Source organism: Symphalangus syndactylus, chromosome 10 (assembly GCF_028878055.3).
Source record: "Symphalangus syndactylus isolate Jambi chromosome 10, NHGRI_mSymSyn1-v2.1_pri, whole genome shotgun sequence".
Lineage (NCBI taxonomy): Eukaryota > Metazoa > Chordata > Mammalia > Primates > Hylobatidae > Symphalangus > Symphalangus syndactylus.
The window spans coordinates 120347846-120368353 of record NC_072432.2 but is presented as its reverse complement, the minus strand read 5'-3'; the positions used below and the strand labels follow the sequence as shown (position 1 = coordinate 120368353).

Genomic DNA, 20508 nt, shown 5'->3' with positions numbered 1-20508 from the left:
TAACATAACATACATATTATATAGTAGCATATATATGTTATATAGCAGCATATGTTATATAGTAGCATATGTTATATAGTAGCATATATGTTATATAGTAACACATATATGTTATATAGTATAACAAATGTTATATAGTAACATAACATGTTTTATAGTAACACAACGTTACTATAATGTTACTATTATCATTCCCATTTTATAGATGAAAGAATCCGGGCAGAGAGAGGGTAATCGACTTGCCCAGAGTAACACAGGAAACACATGACTCCACGGAGGATTCATTTCACTAATCTCATATCTCAGGCATACATCATACCTCTTTTTTAAGCTAGGAAATAACACAATTTTTTTTCCTGGAGATGCTGTATTATCTAAAGGCAGGTGACCTAATCAATGATGTTAATAGGACAAGGGATTATTGCCCATGATTTGTAGGTAGCCCCACACTCTGGGACATTTTTAGGCAAGAGCCACAGCCCTAGAAAATTCTGCCTTATGGCCTGATTTTCTGAAGTGTGTCCAATTCTCTCTGGGTGAGAAATAGTTGTAACTTGACTTTAAAATGGCTCATCATAACAAATAACTGCATTCAACTTTAAAAATTATTAGACCTGCAAATCTTCTATTCTGTTTACAAAACAGGTGTTTTCCATATCCTCTCCCTGATATCATACATCCGGCATTTCAGTGGTCACCCAGTAAGCATAGGAACATTTCTCTGACTCTGTTCCTCACACTCAGGAGATGTGAAACAATATGTCTCTTGCACAAAACAAGTGTGGATTTTAGAATCACCCTGCATTGGTTATAGCAGATATCAGCAGTCACACTCTTGACAATACTACTTACAGGAGTCATGTCGGATGCCTCGCCCTGTCCTCCAATACATTAGTGCAGTGCCTGGAGCTTAGGCTACCACCAGTAATAGTTTGGGGATGATTGGAGGATATAATAAAATAAAATAGAATGTTAATGGGTCTTTGTGGTGCTGTTTTACAACTAAGTGATGACTGCTTGACAGGTGACAAGTGATAGGTGTCTCAAAGTGATGCTAGCATCCCAGGTATGAGATCCATAAATAAAAAGGTAAAGATAAGCTTTTTTGACTTGTCTAATTTTAGAGGGGAAGATGAGATGGTACAGGATGTAATGCAAGTCATAGGAGCCGAGCAGTCTGAGAAGGGATAAAAGGCACAGATAATAAAATAAACTTTGCAGACTGCCCCGGTCTGCCAGCACTGGGCTATCATGATTATTACTAATGGCAGTGAGCTGGGCTGCCTTCTAAGCAGCTGCAGGGACCACAGGCCTCCTCTGTACAGAAGACTCGAATGCTCCCTTGCTTCTTGAGACAAAGTCATGAAATGTGCAGCCCTCGAAGCTGCCCTTGACCTATTCTGTCGCTAATACCAACAGCCTCAGATGCTGAAATCAAAGTGGGACTCTCTCTTTCCCACCCCACTGCCCCCACTGGAGGACTCCTCAGCATTCTCTCTGACTGAGAATCACGATGGGGCCAGAATTCCCCAGTGCCCCCCAGCCTGCTCCGTAGAAGCCGCAGCAGAGTTCTACTCTTTATTAACCATGAGGTCACAGATAAGGCTCCGGAAATGCAGTTCCAGAAAACAGGAAGTAATCCTTGGCCAACGATTTCCCTGGCAGTCATCCTGAAAGTCCTCCCATCAACCCATATATCTAATGGCATTCAAGTCACCTGGGGCGCTGGTCAAAAATGCCTAGGATAAGGTCCCACCCAGGCCTGCCAAATCAAATCTCCCAAGGGTAGGGCCAGGACGTCTCCAGTGTTTTTTTTTTTTGTTTTTTTTTGTTTTTTTTAATGAGACGGAGTCTTGCTCTGTCACCCAGGCTGGAGTGCAGTGGCGCGATCTCCGCTCACTGCAAGCTCCGCCTCCCGGGTTCACGCCATTCTCCTGCCTCAGCCTCGTCTCCAGTTTATTAAGCTCCCAGGTGAATATGATTTGCAAGCAGATGTTAAAACCACTGCTCTAAGATAGAGAAGGGGTAGAGAGAAGGGAAGGAGAGGGTGAAAAGGCAGGGGATGGTGAAACTCAATGGTGCTGCCCTGGTCAAGACAGGGCTAGAGCACAGGTCAGCCATATCACCCTCCTCAGTCCCGAATGGCAATGACCCCCTGGCAGCCAAGAATAAGGCCTATTTTTTTAGACTGTCATTCTAATTATGTCATCCTAACAAGGTCATTCTAATGATATCACTGGACTGCCATTGTCCCAATGGTGTCTTCCACCATCAGCCCCAACTTATCCCTCCAAGCTCACGATTCTCCAGTCTATGCTCTTCCTTCCACTGATCCCTGGGCCTGGAGTGTATCTCCCCTGACCCCTGCTCTCTGCTGATTGAAATCTTTCTCCTCCTTCCAATAGCAATTCAGATACCCTCTTGCTGATGCTCTCGGGCAGGATGAATGGCTCCTACATGGAAGCTGGTGCCATCCTCATTCTGCCTCGTATTATGATTAATTGTATACACATCTGTCACCTCCCCAACATGGAAGTGTGAGGGCCTCTCTGGATGATGTACTAATTCCACACATATTGATCAAGTGCCTACTGGAGATGGGGATACAGCAATGGGCAACACAGATAGACATCTCTAGGCTCGAATGTTCCCCAGATCCTAGTCTGGTGCTCAAGAAACATCTGCTGAATCGCTTGAACAGCAGCAAAGGTGGTTGACAGATGGAAGAAGCCAGCAGCCTGCAGGCAAGAGCAGTGGCAGCAATGGGAGCCAGGAGAGTGAGACTAGGGAGGAGGCTGGCCCCCCTACCCCTGCCATCCTGAGGACCCAACACCCAGCCCCTCAGAGCCTCACCTGCTGCCGGTCACCACCTCTCCCCTTCCTGGCTCCCACATACTCATTCCTGCTTCCCATCTTGGACATGGGGAAAGGCCAGGCCGGCCCAGAGCTCAGCACAGCACCCTCCCAGCAGAGCCCTCAAGGCCACATACCTGAGCTCCAGGCAGCCCAGCTGCAGGGCCATGCCCTCGCTGACCTTGCTGGCATAGCGCTGCATGTAGTCGTTCCGGAGCTGGTGGGGAGAAAGGTCAAGCATCAGACTTGCACCCTCACCTCCCACTCCCTGCACAGAGGCCTCAGAAGATGAAGGGCCTTATTCTGCCTCCCTGAGTGACAGCCACCCACCCCACCACAAGCAAGCATGGAGCAGGGATGGAGAGCACGAGGGGAAGGGGTGCTTGTGCCTTCACAGGCTGAGCCTGTGAGGTTTTTGAGGTGCTTTTACAGGCATTCTCTCCTTGCTCCACAAGCAGGAAGTTCAGATTCCCCTCCCCTACCCCCCATTTTGGATAGAAGGAAACTGAGATTTTGCAAGGAGTCAGTAATTTATCCAAAGCCCTGTTGGTAAGTAGTGATAAATGTCATTCAGAGGCCAAGAAAAGTCTAGGTCAGTCTCTAGCAAACCAGGAGGGAGATCTTGGAAGGAACTAAGACCAGACAGAAAATAGCAATGGCCACTCCTGCTGATGCTGCGCTTTGCTCTGCACCTGGTGCTGGGCTTGGCACTCCATACGCATTCTGTCCAGGAAGTTTGAGATGCTTAAAATAGCTGCTGAGAGCTGGTTATTAAGTTTTCAGAAGTTTTGTAAGCCAAGTAGGTATCCTATTGGTAGCTTGAAATAGCCTGAGGAAGGGGGTGGTATTTACACCATAGAAATTGGCAAGTGCCATAAAAATGAATGAAATAATGGCATTTACAGCAACCTGGATGGAGTTGGAGACCATTATTCTAAGTGAATTAACTCCAGAATGGAAAACCAACATTGTGTGTCCTCACTCATAAGTGGGAGCTAACCATGATGATGCAAAGGCATAAGAATGACTTTGGGGACTCTGGGGAAAGAGTGGGAAGAGGTGAAGGATAAAAGACTACACATTGGGTACAGTGTACACTGCTTGGGTGATGGGTGCACCAACATCTCAGAAATCACCATTAAAGAAATTATTCATGTAACCAACACTACCCGTTCTGCCAAAAAACCCATTGAAATTAAATAAATAAATAAATAAATAGGTAAGTGCTACATGTAAGGGAATTTTTCTTTGGAGAGTCAGTTTAGCAGCCAATGATATCATGTGGTCCCTACAACAACCCTATAAAGTAGGTATTATTCTTATGATTCCCATAATAATTTTATAGCAGAGGAAACAGCTTCAGGCAAGTAAATGAGGTCCTCCAGGCTATCAGGTTAGTGAATGGCAGAGCTAGATTAGTGGACAACAGTCCGCAGAGCTGCGTAGTAAGCACTGCAGGATTCATCTTGGACCTGCTCTTGCTGCTTCACTAGCCAGGTCTCCTGGGCCACCAGAAAAGTCCAAGAGGAGCTGGAAGCACATGGGGCAGTTTAGCCAGTGCTTAAATACTGAGAGAAAAGCAGGGTTGGAGCCACTGACCATAGACCAAGGACCTTCTTCAAGAGAAGCTTCCTAGCCTGGGCCCTCCAGAATCTGGGCTTTGTCTTTCTATCTCCCTAGGAGAGAACGGTTCATGCTTGGCATTTGAGGTGCAATGGGAGCCTCGGGGCAAGAAGATAAAGTACTTTTTACCTGTTGGTAAAAATAGAGCAGCGTGGTCCTGTCCTCCTTCAGGCTCTCCATGAAGTCTTCTGGCAAGTAGCGGATTTGAAGGTCATACCTGCAACAGGATATTCAGGCCCTGGTTGACACAGAGAAGCTGGTGCCTGAAGAAAGGAGTAGGACCCCAAGGGCAGAAGCAAGCCCATTCCCCAGTGCAAAGGGAAGGGCTGCCCATGGGTCTTGTGGCTACTCATTCACGGCTGGTTTTTCTCTTTCCCTCCTCTGTGGTTGGGCAGGGGACCATAAACAGGGAGGTGGCTGGCAGGTGGTGGTCTGAGCTATCCCTGGCTCTCCACTTTTCTCCCTCATGGCAGCTGTTTCTCTTAGGTTCACAGGCTAGCCCTGGACCTGGGCTTTCTATCCTCCCCACTCTTCTGTCTTTCTTTTCCCCTAGCACTGTCAGCATCCCATTTAGGGTTATCTTTAGGTGTCTGCTCTGGGATGGGGATAGTCTATGAAGCCCGGGTTAGGTCCTGGAAAATACATGCATTTGATACTGGAGGAACACTAAGCCTAGAATGCCACTCAGGTTTGCTAGAAGTTTCTGGGGCAGGGGAGTGCTCTAAGGGAGGAACTCCCAGGGCCTCCCCACCCTAAATTCTTCTCCTTCCGACTTCCAGAGCCCAGGAATCCACTCCTACCTCCACTCGGCTTCCACGTGCAGACACTCATACTTGTCCTGCACCTCACCCACCGTCATCTGTGGGTGCAGCCAGTGGATCTCATCGGACTTCATGTGCTTCAGCCTCAGCCCATAGCACTCAGCCAGCTGGATGTTGGGCCCAATCCGCCCGCTCAGCAGGATGGAGGTGATGATCTCCTGCAGAGGAGAAGAGAGAGGCATGACTCAGGGCTGCCCACCTTTGGGCTCCCATAATTCTCACACAGACCCGAAAAGTGTGATTCTCTAGGGTGGGATTCTGTCTTCATGTTCGATTTGTCTCTGATTCTCTAGCACTTAGGGAAAGATTTGTACACAATGGGCTTTATCTGATAAATTGACAAATGGGTGAAATGAGGCAGAGATAGAGGAACTGAAAGAGCAGAAGTGAAGGAGAAAATGCAAAGAGGCAAAGAATACCAAAAATTTGCTTCTGCACCTCATTACAATCTAACCAATTAATAATTATTGAACATCCACCATGTGAACAGCAGATCTTCTGAGTGGTTTGCAATTTAGCCAGCATCGCTGAGTTCCTGCACCAGGAACTGCTAGGCCCTTTGCAGACATGATTTCATTGAATCCACATAACACAGGGAAGCAGGTGTTACCATCCCGTGTGGCTGATGGAGAAACTAATATAGGTCCCACAACCCATGGAATTAAACTGGGATTTGGAATCCTGGGACACTAGACTCTGAGGATTTCTACTAGGCCAAGCTGATTTATGGAGTGGTGGGGCTGGACAAGATAAGGACAAGATTCACTTGGAAGGATTAAGTGCCACAATCACCCCATGAGCAGGGACATAAGAAATGAGTGCTGGGAAGAAACCAGGTGCCCTCTTGTTCCTGCTTTCTTGTTAACCAGTGGTTAATAGACTGCCTGTCTCCCAGACTGATGCCATAGCTTCCTGGCCTAGAGCCAGAGATGGATTAACAGGTGGGCCAACTGGGCAGCTGCCTGGAAGTCCATCTGTAAGGCCCTGCCTAGTTCTGAAATCACTTTGGTGCCATTTTTTTTCTTGAGATGGAGTCTCGCTCTGTCACCCAGGCTGGAGTACAGTGATGCGATCTCAGCTCACTGCAACCTCCAATTCCCAGGTTCAAGCCATTCTCCTGCCTCATCCTCCTGAGTAGCTGGGACTACAGGTATGCACCACCACACCTGGATAATTTTTGTATTTTTAGTAGAGATGGGGTTTTATCATGTTGGCCAGGCTGGTCTCAAACTCCTGACCTCAAGTGATCTGCCTGCCTCGGCCTCCCAAAGTGCTGGGATTACAGGCGTGAGCCACTAAGCCCAGACTTTGGTACCATTTTAACTCAGGTTTCTCATGTAGTTCTACATATTGTTGGTGAATTGAGCTCACTCCTGACAGAGCAGAGAGTCTTCTGGGATATAAATTTAAAAACCCGAAGGCACCAACTTGTCTCTGTTGGATATGTCTGCAATGTGCATGCCACCAAGCCTACATCAGCCTAAAGACTGAATAATGCATAATAGGTTGCTGTCAGACCAAAAAGAGGAGGGGCACTTGATTATTTAGATTTTACATTTTCTTAACATGCCTCCCAAGACAGTTTCTAATTTAGTAAATCAACTGTAATCAGTTCCTTAATTGGAATGAAAAGAAGGAGGCATATTATTTTTCTCAGAAGGAAATAAATTTCCTTCTCTCTCCACTAGGAAAATGTCATGCTAATATTTAGATAATCCTGGTTTGAAGGAATGCCCAGTTATTTGCTTGCCTGGGCACCCATCTGTCTCGGGCTAGCTGCCTCTTGCTAGCCCTTCTGGACTCCAGGGAGTTGTGAAACTAGAAGACCCTCAGCCTGAAAAATCCTTTCCCCATTAGGAAAGAAAATGCCCTCACAAAGGGTGATGACTGCTCTGTGAGACAGATAGGGAAACTGAGGCACAGAATGCACTTGTGAGCAGTTGTAACTAACCAATGAAGGAATCAGAATTGAGTCCCTAGAGGGGATGAAGACTGGGATCAGTGGCACTCCTACAGTGAGAGGGACATCTGGTTGGGGGAGGAGTGCAAGCCCGTGAAGTCAACCATTTTGTCATCCTCTCTACCCATTTCTCCTGTCCCTGACCTTCTGCCCTGCTCTGTCCACTGTCATCCTGAATAATGCATTACTCAGAGCCCCCACATCACTCCCAAGTCCCTCCTGGAGCCCCCACCACTGGTGCTTTTGAACTTACAGTCCTCTCCTGCTCCAGCTGAAACCTACTTGGCTAATATCTAATTTCCTCAGGGCTAGAACCCCTGTGCTGTTGATTATCAAAAATCTCAAACATATACAAAGTAAACAGAAGAGTATAATAAACCCCCATGTACGCATCACCCAGCCTCAACAATTACCAGCCTTCTGCCTTCTTGCTTCATCGATATCACCACCCACTCCCCGACTGTGACTCAACTATTATTTTTTTACAGTTCTTCTTTAAATGTAAAATTTATATACATTAAAATGCATAAATTGTAGCTATACAATTTTGACACATGAATACAACTGTGTAACCCATATACCAATTAAGGTATAGAACTTTCCAGATCCCCAGAAAACTCCCCCATATCCCTTCTCAGTCCACCCTCATGGCCCACTACCTCCCGCCTCCCCAGACAACCTTACCCTACCCCCACCACTTTCAATTGGTTTTGCCTGTTCTAGAACTTCAAATAAATGGAATCATTTAGCATACACTTTCTTTGTGTCTTTTTTCACTCAGCATAATGTCTGAGATCTATCATGTTGTTGCATATATCAGAAATTCATTCCTATTTATCGATCGGTAATGTTCTACTTTGTAAATGAATCACAATATGTTGATTCGGTCCTCTGCTTCCGAACACCTGGACTATTTCTAATTTTTGGCTATTGTGAATTGAACTACTATGAACATTAATGTACAAGTATTTTGTGAATATATGTTGTGATTTCCTGTGGATAAATGCTGAGAAGAGGTATTACTGGATCAAAGATAGATGTATGTCTGACTTTATGAGCAACTGTCAGGATTATTCCATTTTATATTTCTGCTGTGACATGAGACTTCTGTTACACCACATCTTCACTAACATTTGGCGTTGTCAGTCTTTTTAATATTAGCCATCTCGGTGGGTGCGTAGTGTCTCATTGTGCTTGTAATTTGTATCTCTCTGATGACTAATGATATTGAACATGTTTTCATGTGTTTATAGGCCATTCATATACCTTCCTTTGTAAAGTGGTTGTTTGAATCTTTTCCCCATTTTTTCTGTTGTGTCTTCATTTGCAGGAGAGTTGTAGGAGACTTTTATACATTCTAGATAAAAGTATTTTGTATGATGTATTTTATGAATATTTTCTCCAGGTCTGTAGTGTGCCTATTCTGCATTGCCTAATCAATGTCTTCTGACAGAGTCTAACTTGTCAAAATTTTCTTTCATGGTTAGCGTTTTCTGTATCCTAAGAAATCTTTGCCTGCCTCCAGGTCATGAAGATATTCTATGTTTTCTTTTATAAGCTTCATAGTTTTAATTTTTAGTTTTGTGATCTATTGTAAATTAATTTTTGTATATGGTATTCATTTTCAAAAATATAGATCTATGGTTGTTCAGCATTGATTGTTGACTTTCCCTTCCCAAATGAATTGCTTTTCTTTGTCAAAAATCATTTGGCCATCTAGCTTTATTTCTGAACTCTCATTTCTTTTCTATTGATCTTTGTCTATACTGTACCAATGTCAACCACACTGTCTGCATTACTGTAGCTTTACATGAGATCTTGAAGTCAAATAGGGTTAAGTCTTCTGCTGTTCCCCATCCCCCAGATTATTGGGCTAGGTCTTTGCATGTCCACATAAATGTTAGAATCAGCTGGCCACTTTCTTCTTAAAAAGTCTGCTGCATTATGAGTGGGACTGTGTTAAATCTATAGCTTAATGGGAGAGAACTGGCATTTTTTTTAATGTTTAAATTTTTATAGAGTTTGGCTCATACTATGTTGACCAGGCTGGACTTGAACTCTTGGGCCTCAAGTGATCCTCCCACCTTGGCTTCGCGAAGTGTTGAGATTATAGGCATGAACCACTGCACCTGGCCAGAACTGGCATCTTAATAGCATTGATGCCTATAATACATGAACATGGTATATCTCTCTATTTATTTAGGTCTTCTTTATTTTCTTTTAGTAATGTTTTATCATTTTCAACATAAATATTGTGCAGGTCTTTTGTTAAATTTATTTCTAAGTAGTTTATAAATTTCAAATTTATAAATTTTAGAAATTTGCTTCTATAAATTATTTTTAAAAATTAATGTTTTATTTTGGGGCTTACTCTGTCCATGATTTTCTGCTAATCTTCTTGCTGCTCTGCCAATCCCATATTGTATCCTCTGACACTTTAAGCTAGTAAGGCTGCAGATTTTTGCCCCTGGAGCCCTCTTCCAGACTGGAAAGTTCTCTCAGGCAAAAAGCCACAAACTTGCAGATCTCATTCATCACAGTTTAGCTCTCAAGAGCAGGTTTCCTTTTAGTTTGTGCTTGCTATTGGCACTCACCAGTGCTTGCAGAGAGTTCTCTTTTTATATTTTGTCCAGATTTCATCATTGTTATCTGGAGAAAGATTAGTCTAGCCAAGCTATCCCATCATTTTTGAAATATTTGTGCCATTTTATTAACAAATCTGTGTTCTCTGCAAATGGGAGAGGGTTGGGGAGCAGAGAGCACCTTTTAAGTCATGGATAACTGAAATGCAGACTAGCAATAGCCAGGAGCACAAGCCCTGGTGCCAGGCTGCAGCAGTGCCCCGTCTACCCACCACCACCACCCAGCTGGATATGCTTGGGTACACACTAAAGTTCTCTGGATTTGGTTTTCTCATCTAGAATATGGACAAAATAATAGTACCAACCTGGAATGCTTTTATGAGGATTAAATTAGATAAAACTCCATAGAACGGTGCTTGGCCCAAGGTAAATACTAAAAAACAAACAAACAAAAATAGCCCCCAAACAACAAAATATTAGCCTTATTTTGACACAGCAATCTCGTACACAGACTAGTGCTCTGTAAACCAGACTGGGAAAACAAAGCAAAATTCATTCTATTTTTCTCTTTCTCTACCTTTCTATCTTCTTCTCTTTTTCCTTCCTTTGGAGGTGGTGGCAGGGTCAGGGGTCAAAGGAGTTGGGCCAAGAGAGATAGTTGGAGTGATTAGGAGGTTGTAACCAAACAGGAGGAGTGAGCAAAGAAGTAACCAAACAGGGGGAGTGAGCAAAGAAGTAAATGTATTGAGGATAATGGGAAACCCTTATGGAGATGGGGAGCCTAGAGAGTCTAGCCAACCTATCTCATCATTTTTGAAATCTTTGGAGGTGAGGGATTGGAATTGGAAGTACAGGTGTGACTCATGGTTTTATAGATAGAAAGAGATACACACACACACACATACACACACAGAGAGAGAGAGAGAGAAACTGAGCTTCATTTATGGAAAGGACTTACAAGCAGTGACAGCCCGGCCGGGTGCGGTGGCTCAAGCCTGTAATCCCAACACTTTGGGAGGCTGAGGCAGGCGGATCATGAGGTCAGGAGATCAAGATCATCCTGGCTAACACGGTGAAACCCCGTCTCTACTAAAAAATACAAAAAAATTAGCCAGGTGTGGTGGCGGATGCCTGTAGTCCCAGCTACTTGGGAGGCTGAGGCAGGAGAATGGCGTGAACCCAGGAGGCGGAGCTTGCAGTGAGCAGAGATCATGCCATTGAACTCCAGCCTGGGTGACAGAGTGAGACTGTCTCAAAAAAAAAAAAAAGAAGAAGAAGAAGAAGCAGTGACAGCCCATAGTGATTGCACACCCCAGCACCAAGTTGCAGTTTTCAAATATCCTTCTCCACTTAAAGAATCCAAAGCTCCTTGCAGAAATGGCTGATTTCAGGGCTAGGGGGAAAAGTACAAGGTGTGCCTGGAATGTTATTTTGTGCCATATAAAAACAAAGTGTTTAGAGAACATTGGGGACCCATAACAACAAATCAGGATTAGCCTGAAGGAACTCACATGGGCCACATCTAAGATAACTTAAGTATTAAAATATATCATAGGAATGAGTTACATCCTGCCAAATAAAATAGAATCTAAGACAGATAAATAATTGGGGAAGAAGAAAATACTCTTCCTTGTATAGAATGCCAAGAAATAAATGTAGAGGAAAGGATGGAAATAGAAAGTCACCATTTGGGAACAAACTCAGTGTTGGTTGATTCAGGCAGGATTCATCAATGGGTGATGAAGCTGGAGGGTGGAGGTTTGATGATGAATAGGATATTGACATGGTCTCAGTGCATTCAGCCTCAGAATGTACTAATCAAATGCACAAAAAAACCTGGCAGACACAAAAAACCTATCATCATGGTTTACATCCCTAGTGGTGGAACAGGTAAGCACAGCGGGCTTCCTGCCTTGATGCACCAAGAAGAGAGAAGCAAGGTTGCTGAGATCTTCCTGCCACGAGTCTGTGGCCTGATCTAGTCATGAGACCCAGGATGAGGAGCCTCCTCAGGGACCTATAGAACAAAAGGCCTGTACTCTTTTGGATTTAGGAACTCTCCCAGATAAGAGGAGACTAAAGGGATATGACAGCTAAGTGCAATGTGTGCTCCTGGATCAGACAGGAAAAACAGACACTGCTGGGACAGTTGGTAAAATCTGGATGGCGTCTATGGTGTGGAAGGTAGTGTTATAGCAACGCTGACTTCCTGATTTAGATGTGTGCAGCACATCTTCTGTAGGAGAATGTCCCCGTTTGGGGAGATAAACCCTGGAGCATTCTGGTGATGGGGCAGCAATGCTGCAACTTGCTCTCAAATAGTTCAGAAAAAAGAATAATGATAATGGGCATATTTGTGTATGTGTATACATGTATGTCTGCTTATGAAGAGACTGAGCTGGTAATACAGAAAATGATAAATTTAAATCATTGAGGATCTGGGAGAAAGCTATATGGGAGTCCTTAGCCCTGTTTTTTGTTTTTTGTTTTCCAACCTTTTAAAAAGTATGAAGTAATTTCAAAATAAAAAGAAGAGACTCTGGGGAGGGAGATTCCCAGCCACATGAGAAGTAAAGGCACCATATCAAGGGGTTGAATAAGATTTGTATCAGGCCAGACACGGCCTTGCAGCTTCTCCCCCACCCACAGTCTCTGAGAGGGGTCAGACTAAATCCAGCTAATGATTCTAGTTGGTGAAACTCTCCAGGACTCTGCTCGCACAAAATTTTTTTTTCAGATTTCCTTCTAAGAAGCAACCAATTTCTGTTGTAGACAAGGTGGAGGAAAGTTTAACTTGAGGTCCTTGGGGTTGAAATTCATTAAGAGACTCTTCACCCAACATATCTTCATAGGAAGATAGATTTCAGCTTCAGGTAAGGAAGACCTTGAGAGCTTTCTAAGTATGAGACGCACTATTTGGGAGGTCTGGTGCTGGGCAGATTCTTACCAGTGGTGCATTCTTTCCTGGGGGGCAAACCTGAAGTTCTTGGGGGAGCCACCAATGTCACCACTGCTGGTTACTGATGATGTATCATAAAGAATTTGATGAGTTTTTGTCCTTGGTTCTGCAGAGGGGGTGTTTAAACCCTTGGAATTTCCCAAGAGTTAGGATCGCCTTTGTCCTTCACTGTGGGTTCCTCAGACCACATCTGAATCTACATTAATGAGGTGATTCATGGTGGGTACCTGCTAGTCTCAGGATGGGGGCTGCAATGCTGGAAAGACCAACTGGGTAATCAGAGAGTTGAAGCTTTGAGCCACATGGTATCAGCCTGACCTCCAGGGAGGGAAGGGGAGCTGGAGATTGAGTCCAATTATGTGGCCAATGATTCTATCAACCAACCAATCAATCAACCACGCCTGTATAATAAGGCCTAATAAATTCCTGGACACCAAAGCTCAGGTGAACTTCCTGGTTGGTGATGCACATCTTGTTGGTGTGTCTGGAGGGCAAAGCCTTCTGAGGATATGAAATCTTCCTGTTTGGGGTCCCTCAGACCTGTCCTGTATGTTTCTTCATTTGGCTGGCTCTCATTTATATGATAAAACTGTAGGGATAGCACTTTTCTGCATTCTGTGAGTTGTTTTAGGAAACTGTTGAACCTGCTGGGATAGCGGAAACCCCCAAACTTGTAGCCAATTGGTCAGAAGTGTGAATGGCCTGGGAATCCTGGAGCTTGCAATTGGGGTGTGAGGGGAGGGAGTCTTGTGGAGGATGCACCCTCAGCCTGTGAAGTCTGAGCTAACTCTAGAAGCGCATTGTGGCAGGACTGCCTTGCAAACTGTGCCAATCCTTTAGGCACACAGAAGGTGGGGGAAACAAGGTTTTGACCATGAGTGACACAGATAGAGCTCTAACTTTGGAGTCATACAAACGAGGGTGAGAACCCAACTTTGACATGTACTTCCAATAGGATGACAAGCTCCCTGAGCCACAGTCCCCTCTCTGCAGCCCTCCAGCCTCATCATGTTAAGCTGCAGAATGGCTTCTTCATTCAAACCATCAGCAACTGTCTATGACATACTCACTATGCAAAACAGAGCTAGGGGCTCTCGTGCACACACATAGGCCCTTGCTTCAAGGAGCTTCTTACATTTCATAGGTAGGTGGAAAGGTATGGTGTGAATTCAGGGGGGTGGCCAGACTGGGGTAACAGAAAGGTAAATGCTGAGATTTGACATGCTCTCACCTGCATTGGCTCTTGCATGAGCCCTGCCTTCCTCAGCCTGAATCCTCTTCTCTATCATTCTAATATGTAAACAGCTTCTCAAGCAAACAGTGGGGGCAGCAAGATCAGCACTCCACCCAGAGCTCCTTGACCGCTACCACTGAGTCAATATTTCTTTCTCTATTAATAAATCACTTTTAAAAAATGACAGTATATAATGATTATCTACTCACTAGATTGCCATATGTGCCATGATTTTTAAAAACTGTCTTAATTTTATCAGTTGCTATTTAGGTAAGCCCAGGACTCCTTTTTGCTACAGGAAGACCTTTGCTTCTTCCCACAGGAGGGCTTCCAGGCTCTCTGACTGCCCATGGCTCACAGCCTGGTTATAAAGAGCCTTTGAATGCTTGCTTGCAAACATTAAAATGTCTATAGCTTCTCCTCCTGCTTGGCTAACACTGATTTAGTTGCTTTATCAAATAGCGTAAAGACTTCAAACTACCTTTGCCTCTCTCCCTATTCTCTGGCCTTTCTTCCTATAGGTCAGAAACAAAGAAGCAACAGGACCGGATGGCTTGTCTCTGTGCCCTGGATAATCTACTTCCAAAAAGGAAAAGGTGGTTGAATGAATTAATTACTCAGCTTACTTTCCTTCTCTTTTGTCAGTGCTCATCCATTTATAACTTTCTTCAGTGATCTCTATTGTCTCACTATTTTCTCATGCTCACCTATTTCTAATAAAATACCTAATCTTTTTAGCTTTTTTCTTAATAAGCTTATTAAACATGTTTGATGTTAGTGGCTGGGTTTTTGGAAAGAACATGATAGCTGAGTCCCCCACTGTCCTCCACCAGGATTGCTCTCACTCAAAGAGTGGCCCTTGCCTAAGGTCACACCCTTCCTAGGGGCCATCCATATCGAGTGACCGGTCAACACAAGGTCATAATACCTATGTCCTTTCATCCTGATTTGGGACAGCTTTTCTGGGCTCTAAGGCTCCAGTGGAATGGGCTGAGGCCTTTGCTGTGGCTGCATCGCAGCCCAACTTTTTGCTCTGCCCCATCCTGCTTTCTTCCCTCCCACTAGCTGTGTGCCTTGGGAGCTCCCATCAACATGTTTCCTCCAATGCAAGCCTCCCACCCAGGTCTGCTTCCCAGGAACCCCACCTGGGACAGTGGCCTGCAAACTGCTTCCCAGGCTTAATTCAATTCACCCTCCTTACTCTTTTCGAAGTATCCTTTTTTGTTTGTTTGTTTTAGTAAGATGACTATACTTAACATTTTAATAAATAAACTACACTTAAGCTTTTGTTGAAAAAAAAGTCTTAGGCCAGGCATGGTGGCTCACACTTGTAATCCCAGCCCTTTGGGAGGCCGAGGCAGGAGGATCACCTGAGGTCAGGAGGTCGAGACTAGCCTGGCCAACGTGGTGAAACCCTGCCTCTACTAAAAATACAAAAATTAGCCTGGCATGGTGGTGCATGCCTATAATCCCAGCTACTTGGGAGGCTGAGGAAGGACAATCACTTGAACCCAGGAGGCAGAGGTTGCAATGAGCCGAGATCGCACCATTGCACTTCAGCCTGGGCCACAAGAGCAAAACTGTATCAAAAATAAAAATAAGTCTTGCTTAAATTTTATTTAAGAAGGTGTCACTCTGAGGTTGGGGACAAAATCAACGCAGGTGATTTTGGTGGAAAATCCCTCATTGGTTGCTCCTTTTCTATACAATCAGATAAGACCCAAACTAATGAACACAAGGCGTAAACCTCCCTTTGGGGTTTCTTCCCACATGTTCTTTCCAGTCCCATCCCTTCTGTACCCACAATATGCTCTGTGCCTGGTCTCCAAGGTTGCTCTTTCTTCCCCCAACACAGCATGCTCTTGCTTTCCTCTGTGCTGAACACATGTAATTCTTCCTGCCTGGGGGACCCCTTGCTCCCCTCTCCCCCTTGTCCTTTCCTCCTGGTGAACTCCCAGTTATGCTTTAAGGCCCAGTGAGCACTATGAGGGTCCCTGGGAAGCCTTCCCTGACTCCCTGTGATAAGGTTTTTGTTTCTTCCCCTGGATTCCAAAAAACTTTACACATCTATCTAGTAAAATGCCATTATGGGTTGAATTGTGGTTCCCCAAAAAGATAGGTTGAAGTCTTAACCTCTAGTGCCTTAGCGTGGGACTTTATAGGGTGTTTACAGACTAATAGAGTTAAAATGAGGTCATTCAGGTGGGCTGTCATCTAAAATGACTGGTGTCCTCAAAAAAGGGGGAAGTGTGAATGCAGAGAGAGACATGCACACAGGGAGATGGTGCAAGATTTGAGTGATGCAGCTGCAGGCCAAGGAGTGTCAAAGACCATTGGCGAATCACCAGCCAGGGAGAGGCAAGGACGGGTTCCCCTATGGACTTCAGAGGGAGCACGGCCTGCTGACACCTTGATCTTGAATTTCTAGCCTCCAGAACTGTGAGACAATACCTTTCTGTTGTTTCACATCACTCTATTTGTGGTGCTTTGTTACAGCAGACCTAGGAGACTAATACAGACATTGACCTGTTAGAGCTAAAACAATGCTCCAAGTCTGACCTCGGGTTAGACAGACACAGACAGTTGTTTTATTTTTAATTGGTATATGGTTATGAGAATTTTAATAAATTTTACTACCTATCTGGACAGCGATCCCCCAGTGATATCCCCTGTGGGGGCCAAGGCTTTTGGCTTCCTAAAGTTTCACTGAAAAAATCACTGAAATGAGGCAGATTGATTAAAGGAGAAAAGGCATACAAATTTACTTAATATGCATACACAGGTACCTTCAGAATAAAGACCCAAAAATAGAGAAGAAATTGTCCATTTTTATGCTTAGGTTTAGCAAACAATGGACAGTCATGTAGAAATATGATTAGAGGAGAAGGGTCTGATCTAATGTTAACAGGCTGAGTGGGGAAACCCAGACAGTCCTGTCTGTCTAGATTCTTCTTGGCCTCTCTGAGCAGTGTTCCTTCCTGCTGGGTGCAGGGCAGGCCCTCTCTGGAATCAAGGCCTTATGACCTATAGTCAAACAATGTAGGTCAGATAATTTCTTTATGGTCTGTTTTTACATGGAATATTTTTAGGTTTTATGGCTGGATTTCTGTGGAGGAAAAGAGGTTCTGGTTTCTATGACCCACCTTGGGGAAGACAATCCTAGTTTCTATGGTGCCTTGGGGGAGAGTGGGGCTGAGAGACAGGGGGCAGGAGAAAGTCAGAGAAAAACTTTTGCTTCTGAGGCTGCTGCTGAGGCCTTCATTTGGGGGTATTGTTTTCTGAGCCCCAACAGTTCTCTCCCTCAAAGAGATTACAGTAAAGATTTAAACGGATTTCTAGTTATTTTTAGATGGCAGACTAATATATGTTGGAATGTGATGCTATACTGAGACTGGCTTCAAGGTCAGAACAACTGGCTGGCTTTATGTGGGTTACAGACACGTAAGAGCTTAGCACAATGGTAGGTGCAGAGCAGGTGCTCAAAAAACGGTAGCTAGCATTGTGATGGGCAAGGGGGAAGGATGAACATGGCTCAAGGGTCAAGTCAACCTGAGGAGTTGATTAACCCAAGAAGTCTAGAATTAAGACATGAAGATGTGAGCCGGAAATGGAGTCTGGGGTCTTTGGCCCAGAGGTGCCTCTAACTCCCCTGACTGGATGGGAACTGGCACCTGGGGAGACCCACCTCCTGGGAGCAACTGTCCAGTAGTGGCTCTAAAGGCTTCCAAAGGCTGAGCCCTATAGAGCGGTACAGGCGGTTGAAGGAAGCAATCCCTGAAGAAAGGGATCTGAGGCCGTTTGTGAGCTGGAGCCAGCACCAGCAGCAGGTGGGTGAAGTGCAATCAAGGAGCCTCATAAGATGATCACGTCATGACCACGGCTGATCCGGCCATGCCAGTGACCGGGATGAGCAATGCAAAGAAAAACGACTTCCTTCTGCTTGGAGCAAGAGAATCATGAAGGGTTTTATGTTCCCAGGGCCTGGATAGCAGGCTCTTCCCTTGCACCTTCTGCTGTGTGTGAAGATGGGAAGTAGAGCTCTGAGAAGGCAGAAAAAAGGCTGAAAAGGTAACAAAAGGCCTTTTCTTTAAAAGGCCTTTATTTTCTGCTCACTATACTGAGCAGAATATAAGTGTCTCTGAAAAATAAAAATGTTCTGTTAAAAATGAGACCATTCTGTCAAAATTCTGATTTACCCATAAACTGTAGGAAGGGTTCTTGATGCCACGCTGAGATTGAGGAGGGATGAAGAAACAATAAAGATCAGTTGGGAGAGTACCAGGTGGCTTTCATAGATTTTTCCCCCCAAAGCCCCCTACTAAAATATCTCTTAAAGCAGTTACTATACGATTCTTTCGGGTGACATGCAGTGTCTGCCTCAGAGCAGGAGGGGCAGGTGTCGCTTCAACATGACAGGTAAAGTTTTGTTTTTCACGTGGGGACTGGGTTCAGAGCATTCATGGCACCATAATGCTTCCTAATTCACATCAGTGAATCTCAACAGGGTACCACTGGCACTTGGGGCAGGAGGATTCTTTGTTGTATGGGACTGTTCACCCATGGCAACGGCCTACCCACCAAATGCCAAGCCCCAGCCCCAATCATCGTGAGAATCATAACAATGTGCCAACTATAAAGGGCCCCTACACATTTCCCGATGACGACTTCCAGGAGGTGTGGAATGGCTCCTGGGGAGAAGAGCTGACAAACATATTCGGTGAGCCTCTATTTTCTTCTGCACATACCCCAAAATGACATAATAAAAGCTTTTAAGTGGACAAAAGGCCCACTCACTGCTGTACATCTGGGTACACTGGTCTGTGTGTGCCTGAGTGGAGGTACCAGTGACAGATACTATGATCTGAATTGAAGGTCATAATGGGTTGAATGGTGGCCCCCAAAAGATATGTCCATGTCCTAACCCTAGAATCTGTGAATGTGACCTCATTTGGAAAAAAAAATGGGTGGCTTTGCAAATGTAATTAAGTTAAGGATCTCAAGATGAGATCACTCTGGACTGAGTGGCCCCAAATCCAATGATAAGCATCCTTGTAAAAGATACAGAAAAGAGACACAGAGAGAGCGAAGGCCATGTGAAGATGGAAGCAGAAGTTGGAGTGAGGTATCCATAAGCTGCGAATGCCTAGAGCCACCAGAAGCTGGGACAGGCAAGGAGAGATCCTCCCCTAGAGCCTTCAGAAGAACTGAGTCCCTGCTGACACCTTGATTTAGGACTTCTGGCCTCCAGACTGTGAGAGAATCATTTCTATTGTAAGCCACCAGGCTTGTGATAATTTGCAATGGCACCCATAGAAAACTGATACACTGGTTATATACATTCTGAGTTTGCAACACATGTAAGGGATCATTCTAAAAAAAGTGATTGAAGAACAAAATAATTCAAGTGAGCATAACTTAACACCCTGAAAGCATTCATTTTGAGGTGATAAAAGTCTCTAACAAGGACATTCAGCAATGCAACTACCAGATTAAAAATAGAAACAAAAGCCCAGGCACGTGACTGCCAATTTGTGGATGCAATGAATGTGGGCGTGGAGATTCACAAAGGCCCGGAACCTGCGTGTCTACCTTGTGCTGGCCTCTGTAGGTGTCTGTGTGGGGGCGGGCTGGCCTGCAGAGCACACACAGGAAACGGGGAGGGGGTGCAGAAGGTCCTTGTGAATATACCTTTTAAAATACCATGGCACTGGGTTGTGGTTTCCTGGTTGAACCCTTTCCTCTTTTTCAAGGACTATTTTCATGCATGGGAGACTAGCCTTGTGTGCTTCCATTTTATTCTCTCTAGGGTAACCTTTCTTTCAAAAATGGCAACTTACCAGGACAAGTAACCTCCTCCTCCCTACCTCTTGCACTGTGACCTTGGGCTCTACTCTAGCAGCATTTGAAGGAGGGTGACAGAGATTGTTCCAGATACAGAGAACCTGAGCCAATGGCCTGTGTGCCAGAGACTGCTCTTCCAGGCACAGGGAACTGCTGGCCTGTGTCCCAGTCATCTTGAGCTGCTCTAACAAATCACCCTGACTGGGCACCTTAAACAACAAGCATTTATTTCTAAACAGCTCTAGAGCTGGGAGTCTAAGATCAAGGTACAGCAGATTTGGTTCCTGGTGCGATCTTCCTCATTTACAGAAGAACACCTTCTCCTTCTGTCCTCACATGGCTAAGAGAGAGAGAGAGAGAGAGGGGAAGAGAGAGAGCAGAAGGGAGGGAGGGGGAGAGGGAGAGGAATCTAGCCTCTTCCTCTTTTATAAGGACACTAATCCTATTATAGGGCCCCCACTCTCATGACCTCACCTCAGCCCAATTACCTTTCAATACCCCTACCTTCAAATACCATTACACTGGGTGTTAGGGCATCAGCATATGGATTTGGGGGTGAGGGGACATAAATATCCAGTCCATAACACCCTGTGCACCCTGTGCCTGGTTGAGTAACAATAGATTAAACTCAAAGC

General features: G+C 44.8%; 1 protein-coding gene across 25 annotated transcripts in view; it reads right to left on the bottom strand.

The window, feature by feature from the left end:
* PTK2B (protein tyrosine kinase 2 beta) overlaps positions 1–20508 on the bottom strand; it is a 149248-nt gene that overhangs the window by 35028 nt on the left and 93712 nt on the right. For all 25 annotated transcript variants that reach the window (XM_063610809.1, XM_063610819.1, XM_063610826.1 and 22 more), the window contains 3 exons: positions 5277–5455; positions 4606–4693; positions 2991–3070 (listed from right to left, as the gene is read on the bottom strand). In XM_063610809.1, coding sequence (XP_063466879.1) covers positions 2991–3070; positions 4606–4693; positions 5277–5455 — 347 coding nt within the window. The remainder of the gene's footprint in view (positions 1–2990; positions 3071–4605; positions 4694–5276; positions 5456–20508) is intronic.